The 10517-nt window shown below is 34.6% G+C and overlaps 1 protein-coding gene across 3 annotated transcripts in view; it reads left to right on the plus strand.

The window, feature by feature from the left end:
• Positions 1-6143: 6143 nt before the first annotated feature.
• The window catches only part of LOC110100058 (probable potassium transporter 17), an 8056-nt gene continuing 3682 nt past the window's right edge, over positions 6144-10517 (plus strand). The window contains exons 1-3 of one of the 3 annotated variants that reach the window (XM_028697734.1): positions 6262-6402; positions 6516-6633; positions 7319-7541. In XM_028697734.1, the coding sequence (XP_028553567.1) occupies positions 7415-7541 (127 nt within the window). In that variant the 5' untranslated portion in view covers positions 6262-6402; positions 6516-6633; positions 7319-7414. Of the gene's footprint in view, positions 6403-6515; positions 6634-7318; positions 7542-10517 lie in introns of those variants that run through there. The other 2 variants (XM_020827445.2, XM_020827447.2) reach the window with 2 other exon arrangements.

The raw sequence follows: 10517 nt of genomic DNA on the forward strand, positions 1-10517 counted from the left end.
AATCGACAGTCTACAGACGTAACGATATGCGACATTGTGTGAACAATGTCTGTTCATGAAATGGACTTCACTGTTTAGTCCATAATGTCGAAAATACTAAGAAACAACTGTAACATATTTTCTAGTTCCTTGCATGAGCAAAAATACAAAATTGGAACAATTCATGAGGTAACGACACACAAATTGAAATGCAAAAATTTGACGCCGCCCCAAGATGCACAACATGTAAAAAATCATAAATCATTAAAAAATCATAAAAAAATGTATAAACAAAGAAATGATGATAAAAGAAAATTGCATAAAAAAGGGGGAAAAAAGATTATGTAGGTTTTAAGGATATTATTTTTTAAAAAAATAAAACTAATCCTAATTAAATTATATTATAATCTTAATCAGAGGTTTATATATATATATATATATATATATAAGTTATTAAAAGAATTAAACAATTGATTAAAAAAATAATAAAATTACAAGCATCAAGCCCACCTACCCAAACAACCTCCCTAACTCAACTCTAGTCACTGAATACCCCTATACTCAGCCTCCAACAAGCTCATCTCACTACAGCTGCTTTCATAACAGTCTTCTTCTCTTCCTCTCACAACCTTTCCCACCTTAATAGCCACTCAACTCTAGCCACTGCAGCAACATACATTTCCAACTAGTCCAAGCCTTCAATACCTCCAAGCCTCAAATCAACTACAAAGCTCAAGCAATTTAAAATCTCCCACCAAAATAACCCTCTTCCTTCACTAATCTCTCTCCTATTTAATATAAATAGAAAACTTATTCCCCCCTCTATAACTATTGTGATTATTATTAGCAGAAAATAAAAATCATCATAAAAAGAAAATAGAAAATTAAAAAAAAAAAGGAAAAGAGAAAAAAAAAAAGTGACTTTGAGTATGTTTTGACCTTTTAGCTCTCGGTATTATCGTTGTTGTCATCTATTGTGCAAACGAATAGAGAATTCTATAAGTATGATACGATTTTGAGAAATTCATTAACACTTTGAAAATCATTGCCATCATAGTGAGAAGTGATCCCTACATCTAAAAAATGTACCTTATCTCTAGAAGCACATAGTCAACCCAATAAACATGCTAGTACTTCAAAATGCATGTCACCACTTTTACAAGTGTATTAGTGATAATATATTAAAGAAATGTTTAATTGAGGTAAAGGATACATGTTGCTCCTAGAAGTGTGCCACTATCTTGAAAATAATAAGCACATTAAAAGCGAGTCATTGCTTTGATAAGCGTACAACTTCAAAGTGTGTTGTTGCATCGATAAATGTGCCAGTGTTATAAAAAGTGTGCCATGATTTTAATAAATATATTACCTCAAGATGCATATCATCATATTTAGATGTGTGTCATCTAGGGGTGGTAATTTCGGGTCACGTGTCGGGTTCAGGTTGAACACGGAACTGACCCGACATTATTCAGGTTTGGGTCAACTCGACCCGTTTTTGCAAACGGGTTGATTTTCAGGACCGAAACCCGACCCGCTTCGGGTTCTGGTCAACCCTAGCCGACCCATTTAGGGTTTAGGGGCAGTGCGTCAAGAGGGACAGCGACAATGGAGCGTAGCCGACGACGCTACGTGAGGCAAGCGGGCAAGCAGACTACGGGGCAGCAGGGAAGCTGGGTTTCCGGGTCATTCCCGGGTTGCTGTGGGTCAACCCAAACTTGAAACGGGTCAGTTTTTAGGACCCGAACCCGACCCGCTTTGAGTTCGGGTCAACCCAAACCCGAAATTTTTAGATCGGGTTTGAGTCGGGTTTTCGGGTTGGCTCCAATATTGACACACCTAGTGCCATCACTCTAAAATACATGTCATAATTTTAATAAATGTGCCAACTCGATAAGTGTGTTACTACCTCAAAAAATATGCATATGAAAATTATAGTTGCCTCAAAATAAAATGTGTAGTTGATTTGATAATCATACTATAGTATTGAAAAATATGTGATTATTTTTATAAATGTGATGTCTATCAAAAAGTTTAAAAATCAAAATATGTATAAATGAATGAATAAATACACCACTGAATTCATGACATACATATAAGCAGACAGAAGGCATCGTTTTTAAAATTTTAAAATAAAATATAAATGTGAATGCTTTGAAAGCATGGCACCGAATCTGTAATGTTTGTACAAGCGGATATAAGGTGTTTCTTGAATTTCAAATTAAATCTTCCACACTTTCTAACGACAATCATTTGGGCAAAAGATTTACTTAAATATTTTAAAATGTCCCTCTTGTATTAAAATACAATTCCCTAAATTTAAATATGATACATAAAGTAGGGTACCGACGCCTCTAAGATGCATGCAGCAGCTTTGGGAACGTAACGTCGAAAAGGTTACAATTGTTTCTAGTATTTTCGACATTACAGACTCAACGTGGAAGTCCTTTTTATGATATATAAGCATGAGGCACGACGAGTGAGAAATTATAAATCTTAAAAAAAAAATAAAAAATAAGAAAAATTATATAAACAAAAAATGATGAAAAAAAAGTTTGTAACTTTAAGTGTACAAATAATAAATTTTAAAATTTTAAAAATTTACATGTTGCTACTATATGTTAGGTACTTTGGATATGCTTAATGACTAGCCTTAATTGAAAGTGCTCTCTCTTCATTGGAAGGAGTAATTAACCATAGGTGCTTGCGCATAAGGAAACTTAGAACCAAATTATTAAGTACTCGCAAAATAAGGACAAAATATTTGGGTAATGATTTATCACAAACTCAAACTTAATCTGCTTTCTAAAAATTTGACCCATAGCACAGTTAAAACTCTCCAAAAAGAGTAGAGGATCAGGGCATGAATTTTTAGAGCCCTCATATGTATAAATTTCTCTTATACACATTATGTGTACAACTTATACACTATGCGTATAAATATCTCCTATACACACCTTATGTATAACTTATACACAAGGTGTGTATAAATTTTTCTTATACACACCCTGTGTACAACTTGTATTACATTATGTGTACAGCTTATACACACCATGTGTACAACTTGTATATAATATTATAAATTTCTCTCATACACATCATATGTATACTTATACTGTTATACATTATGTATACTCAAGTTGCGTATAAGTTATATATAGGGTGTGTACAAGCTTTTACACATCGTATACAAGTTGTACACAGGGTGTGTATAAGAGAAATTTATACAAACCCTATGTATAAGTTGTACGTATGGTATTTATAAATTGCCCCTCCCCTTAACACACATTGTGTATAAGTTGCACATAAAGTGTGTACAAGCTTATGCAATAACTTGTACACATGGTATTTATAAATTCTCCTTATATATTAAATATTAATTAATATATAAGTACATCTTGCTCTTAGGCTTTCTCAATTTTCTCAGTGGACATTCAACCTTGCATTAGAGATGCATTTAGGCCTACACTTTGGTGGGTCTTTTAATTTTGTAATCCCACCTAGTGTATTACCTACATAATTGTGATTCTTTATCTTTTCATCAATGATCAAGTCTACATTTTTGGGCTTTTCCTTCATTGCAGCCAATATGTATTGTTCTACCTCCTCATGCCCTTGTGCTCGTATGGTAATTTGATATGATAACATGTTGATTTGATTTCTAAATATCCTGCCACTAACTGCTTCATATATCTTTCCTAAACCTGTGAAAATGCGGCCAACATATATATATATTTACTAATTCTTGCTAACCATCATAGTAGTAAGTACTTCTCAGAAATTTTCATAATATTTAGCTACCTCGAAAACTCTCATGTTTTGAAAATATAATAAATCCATCATTTCAAACTTCCCACATGTTCATTGAATGCTATCATCTTTTGCATTAAAATAAATAACATCACCTAAGGGATCGACTAGTCATTATTCTTTGTGCTCTTTAAAAAAACTTTGAAGAGTCACTTGAGGCATAGTCTATATTTATTCCACCAAAATCCTATAAAGTTTCTTTTTTTAAAAAATGAATAAAACATTCTTGAACAAAATCGGACAGGTTTCTTTAGTAGTGGGATGCTTATTATTTGAGGTACTTCTATGAATTGGTTGCATTTATAATATTCTTCCTATTCATTCTGGTGCCATGTGATTATCACCATCTCTAGGCCCAAAAAATAATCTGTTATAGTACTTGTGGACTTTAAAATACCATGACACATTGTTAGTAGACTCAATAGGCTGTGTGAATAGAATGATCATGTTAAAATAATCTTTATTAAATACTGTTGATTATTTATTCCTTATCTTATAAAGCTTCTTCAACCAACCATTGCTATGGAGGCTCATTTATGTACTAATTTCAACATATATTTTTCAAACTCCTCCTTAGAGTCATACTTGCTCAAACACTTATATAAGAGTCATCTGACTTTGTTGTTGCTATTAAAGTACAAAATTATTTATGGAACCTTTTTAGAGATGTTCCAATTGCATAGTCTATGACGTATGTGATGTAATATAACTTATATGATCCTAGCTATTACATGGTCCTCATCACTATTTAATATTATTGGAAATTTATCAAACATTATTTGTATAAACATTCTAAATAACCATGTAAATGATTCAATTATTTTCTCTTTAAAAAAAAATCACCTCAAGCAGAATTTTATGCTATTATTAACTTTGATAAATGATGAATATACTAAATTATATTTAGTAAGCCTATAGCTAGTATAACAAATTATCACATCTTCAAAGTAGTAATAATCTATCCTATCTATTCCATCAACAAAAAAATCAATAATATATCAAATTCATTAATTTGTATACCCCAAACAAACAGATTGTCCTAAATTTATTTATGTTTAAATAAATAACTAAATGAATTAGTATCCCTATATTAAAATTTTACACTTTTCTCTTTCTGAATGTACTTATTTTATCTCTTTCAGAGAATCCAACATTCTAGATACCTCCATCTTATTAGCAAGATAGAAAATGCATCAACGATTCTTATCTTGACTTCTATCATTGATTTAACAACTAATACTTTCCCATCATAAATATTCCTACATGATGTAAGTAGATATTGGTCTTCTGACCTAGCCAATTCATGATTATGACTTTCTATAAATTTTTGCACCTTCCAATTTCCATCTTGATCCACTACATCCTGATTATAAATGGACACTCCGTTATGATATTTACTTTTTGATATTTTGATTGAGAATTCAAATCAAAATCCTTCTTAAAACCAAATTTTGAACATACAAAGTCCTTGCATCTTATCTTTCTTGAATTTGGCCAATAACTGTAATATTCCTTATGAATCCTAAATCAATATTATGGGCATAACAGTAGTAAAACTCGTACGCCTCGTTTTCACCATTATACACAGCTTATGTACAAGTGAAAAACATATCATGTGCATAATTGATACAGGGGTGTGTATAAATTCAATTGTACACATCTTGTGTTCAAGTTGTACACATGGTGCGTATAAATTTCTCTTAAAATAGAAAAAACAAATCATAAACTATTGAGCGTGGTGTATCACTTTACATAAAGTTTTACATATTTGTTACAAAAACATGTTTCTTCATGACATTCAACATATAAATAATTGAAGAAAACATCCTAAACCTTAAAAACTATACATTTACAAGAAATACAATAAAACTTGGGAGAAGTTTAAAATTTATCGATAAGTTCATATCTGCAGCACCTCCAATCAAATTGACTTCCATTACATCCAACATTGCAACCTTAGTACTACTATCTTGTAAACTCTTCATGGTTGACTGTAGTCTTGTTATCTTAAAGTCTTCCTAAACATTTGCATACCGTCTTTTAACCTCTGCGATTCTGTGAGCTTATCTTCTCGTGGAATGCAATGTCCAAATCAGTCTTTATCTTCGTCGCTTGTTTCTTATTTTTTTTTCTCAGCAGGTACTAAAAATTTTATTCTGCTCAGACCTTAAATATTAGAGAGCTTTCATGAATTTCTTTTTCTTAAAATGTAACAGCAACCCTAATGACTGAAGTTGGGCCAGGTTGAGTAATTGGGTCACATAAAAAATAAAAAAACATATTAAAAATTCACATAACTTCATTTAATTGATCAAGACACGTGATAATTTCCCCCTCGTCCCGTGGAAGCTATTATAAGAACTCCATCCGTCTGTTCTCCCGTTTCCATTGTCTTTAAAAGCCCTAAAATGCTCGAGTGAACCTCAGAGTCTTATTCTCGTTCTCTTTTACTCTCTCCTGCCTATTCACTTCCGTTTCTTCTCAATGTTGACTTCAACAAGCGAGCCCTCAAATGTTCTTCCAGCTGCCTTGGACCTGGAGGTCGGAATTCCGAGGCTGGGGCTGTTGTCGAACGGAATAACTCCGGCGGGCAGGCGGAGTACTGGATGTGGTGTCAGTATCGCTGCCTTTGCTGTTCAATTTGCCGATTTTGTTTCTATATTTTAAAAATTTATATTTTAATAGTCGTTACTCGATACTAAGTTTTTTTTTTTAATTTCGTCTAGGATTTTGAAAGATTTCTTAAATTGGAAAATTATACGATTTGTTCTACTTTAGAACTAATTGAAGAAGCTAGCATGGCAGCGATAATGATAAAGATTTTTTTTCGTTTGGTAAAATTGGGTAAGAGTTTATTCAAGCTGTGTTACCGTGAGCTTGATTTTAACCGAGATGCAACTTTCTCAATTAAAAGTTGTATTAAAAAACTTAAAAAAAAAAAACTTTTACAAAATTAAAATTCTATTTGAAGTTTTATAAAATCTAGAAAATTTTAAATTATTTCATATATTCTGCGTTCATTCAAATTTAGTAAACGATCAAATGAGTCTTCGGATTGAATAAATGAATGAAATTTTATCAAGTAACAATTAATAAATAGCAAACTATAAAATAAATTTCTTTGATTTTTGGCTCTCAGTCAAAAAGTCTTTATTTTTCTTTTCATTTCCTTTGTTTTTTTTTTTCGTTTTTGTTGTTTTACTTATTTTTAATGTGCTTATATTAAAAAATTGCAACTCTTCCCTCCCTCGCTGACATCGACATCCATTTTGTCTGCTAGCATAAATGTTTCTTTCTCATGGTGGTGTTGATTTGATCTATATTTCTTTGGTTTTTAGAGTTTTATTTTTCATTTTTTTAAAATATAAGTGATAAATACTGACTATGTGGAGCAGATTTTATTAAAGATATAATTTTTTTCTTCTCCTATTGTGCCACAAATTCTCTCACCTCTTTCAATCTTCAATAGTTTTGTTCTTGGCCGGTTGATTAATGATTTATGCTTATAATGAGCATATTTTCTGAACAGGAAGTTTGGCGTTGGAGAGATTTTATTCTGGCTTATAAGACACTGGGAGTGGTGTTTGGTGGACTAGTAACATCCCCTCTCTATGTTTATCCTTCCATGAACTTGAATTCCCCCACAGAGGAAGATTATTTGGGAATTTACAGTATCATGTTCTGGACTCTAACTCTGATTGGGGTGTTCAAATATGTCTTTATCGCTCTTAACGCTGATGATAATGGTGAAGGTAACTTTTGCATCTATCTTTTAGAGCTGAAACACGAAGCAGTTCCTTGATTTTCTGAATCTTTTATACTTTCAGTTTATGTTATTTGCAGTGTTATTGATTATTCATATGGCTTTATTATGAAGAATATTATAGAATTATGCATTGGAAGGAAACTAAGGCAGAAGTTGTCATGTGTGTCATTATACCTTTAATAATTCAAATAGTGGGGACAGTTTGACTGTAAAATTTTGCAAGTAGTCGATCAAAATAATTGTTTATTGACTGACGAAGTCTTTGCAATTTGTATTTTAGCTATTGTTTTTCTGCAAACGGTGGTGCCATAAAATCAATATCAGAGAATGACAAATAAAAATAGTAAAGACCAACCCTTGAATGCCAGCGCTAATAGTACAGACCACTCTAAATGGCAATCTGAAAGACTGAAACCCAATGCGTCCCTTGCTTTAATATAAGGGCTGGTTTAAATAAAATTATAATCCTGTTTTTATATAAAATTATTTTACTTCAATTTTTTTAAAAAGTTTTTTAACAGAGAAAATTTTTTATATTCCTTTAATCATTCATAATTCATCTAAGCAAATTCTTTTTACTTTTCTTTGATCTCCGAGAGTCGTCACTTACATCAAGTTTTTGTTTGGGACAGTTTTCTTCCTTCTTCTTAAAACAGCTTTCCAGTATAAAAATTAAGAAGCAGTAAGAAAGCCGTCCCAAACGAAACCTAAAATTGATATATTGAAGTGTATATTCAACTAAAGTCATGATGAAATGGAAGGACGGGAATATAATGGAAAATTGGTATTTTTAGCATCATTTATCTTATTCGATCATTAAATATACTTCTTAATGCAATAAATTAAATCCTAATACAATTTAGCATGCATCATTTGGACTTGTTTAAAATGGATCGGATGAATCATTTACTTCTATTCTATCATTTGCATGGAGTTTGGTTTTATTGAGTTGAATTTGAATGTATTGGTTTTGCTAATATATTCAATTTAAATAATAAGTTAATTAAATATTTTTAAGTATCAATGACGATTTCAAGATCGGTTAAAAAAAATTAAGTGAATATTTGAAAAACTAAAGTTGAGCCTTGATACGTCCTCAAAAATTATCTTGATCGGGTACGAATCTCGATGCAAAGTCAAGTTGGAAACTTTCAAAACTAAAATTGGGACCATACGAACTCCGATTTCAGCAAACTTAACGTTGAACTGAGCGTCTCGGAAATACGAACCCAACGACACCAAATTCGACTCAAGCCGAGCCCAAATGGGTCCAAATTAAGGACCCGAAGCGTTGTTGGAAGGTTCGAATCACAATTTGGGTTACCAAATGATTTCCAAACGTGACATGCTTATAATTGAATCGAGCGGCTCAACGAGACGAATCCAACGAGCCCAAGATCACCAAATTCCGACATCTTTAAGATCTTCAATTGTCTAACAAACGGTCCACAATCAAGAGATTCAACATCGGCTATCCATTCGACCACTTCCCATTTACCCTTGATCTCTCACCTATTTACGGGCCATGCCACTCCAGAAAATCTATAAATAGACCCCTCATTTCTCTTGAAAGGGGATCCATGCAAGAGAGAGAAGGAACAAGAAGAGAAGAATGAAGAAGAGAAGGAAGAGAAGGAAGAAGCTCCTCCTCGACCACCGCCGGACTTCCGCCGGACCACCACTTGAGGCCCTCACTTCTGCCTGACCACCGCCTGACGTCGTTGCTCCGCCCGACCACCACTTGAGGCCCTCACCTTCACCGGACCACCGTCTAACGTCGTTGCTCCGCCGGACCACCACTTGAGGCCCTCACCTCCACTGGACCACCGCCTGACGCCGTTGCTTTGTCGGACCACCACTTGAGGCCCTCACCTCTGTCGGACCACCGCCTGAAGCCGTTGTTCCACCGGACCACAACTTGAGGCCCTCACCTCCGTCGTACCACCGCCTGACGCCGTTGCTCTGCTAGACCACCACTTGAGGTCATCACCTCCGCGGGACCACCGTCTGACGCCGTTGCTCTGGATCACCACTAGAGGTCCTCACCCTCCGCCAGACCACTTCCTAACATCGTTGCTCTACTAGACCACCACTTGAGGCCTGGACTTCTGTCGGGCTTGACGCCGAGAGTTCTCCCAAAGTATTGCCCTTCTACAATAGTCTTTTAGACCCCAGTCTCCTGCCGACTACTGTCCTTCTGACCTCCGTCGCCTACTATGTTCCTTCCGACCTCCATCACCAGACAACGGTCTTTCTGACACCGGTCTCCTGCCGACTACAGTTTTTCCGACCTCCGTTGCCTACTATGGTCTTTTCGACATATATCAATAGACAACGGTCTTTCTGATTCTTGTCTCCTACCAACTACGGTCCTTTGGATCTCTGTCTCCTGCCAACTACGGTCCTTCCGACCTCCATCACCAGACAACAGTCTTTCCGATCTCTATCCTATCGACTATGGATGTGTCGACCAAACAAACACATCTATGTTGATTATTGTAACTCCCACCATGTAATACGCTCTATCTGACGTACATTTGTAACATCAATCCAAGGCCTTCTCCCTAAGACCGGCCTCATTTGTAATCGACTACAAATACTAGTAGATTCGTTCAAACTGGGCCAGGCCCCATGGTTTTTCCCCCTTTTTCAGGGGTTTCTACATAAAAACTCTGGTGTCTCTTAGGAACGCTACACCCTCTCTCTTATCTGCTTGTGTGCTAGATCTTCGTACAATGCTAAGACGTTAAACTATATATTTCTCTACTGCCTCGAATACTCCAGGACGCAACAAGCCCCTACAGTAAATTTATACTTAGATAGTTAGAATACTATTAAAAAGTTAGGTTGGAATGGAAAAACACCATTTAGCTTTGCTCATCAAGATGGAAGTCATGCATGCAGTTTACATTTTTAAATGTCTTGCTAGGATTTGGCTTCAACTCCAATTCCCCTCCCCCCC

The sequence above is a fragment of the Dendrobium catenatum genome, unplaced genomic scaffold (assembly GCF_001605985.2).
Source record: "Dendrobium catenatum unplaced genomic scaffold, ASM160598v2 fragScaff_scaffold_993, whole genome shotgun sequence".
NCBI lineage: Eukaryota > Viridiplantae > Streptophyta > Magnoliopsida > Asparagales > Orchidaceae > Dendrobium > Dendrobium catenatum.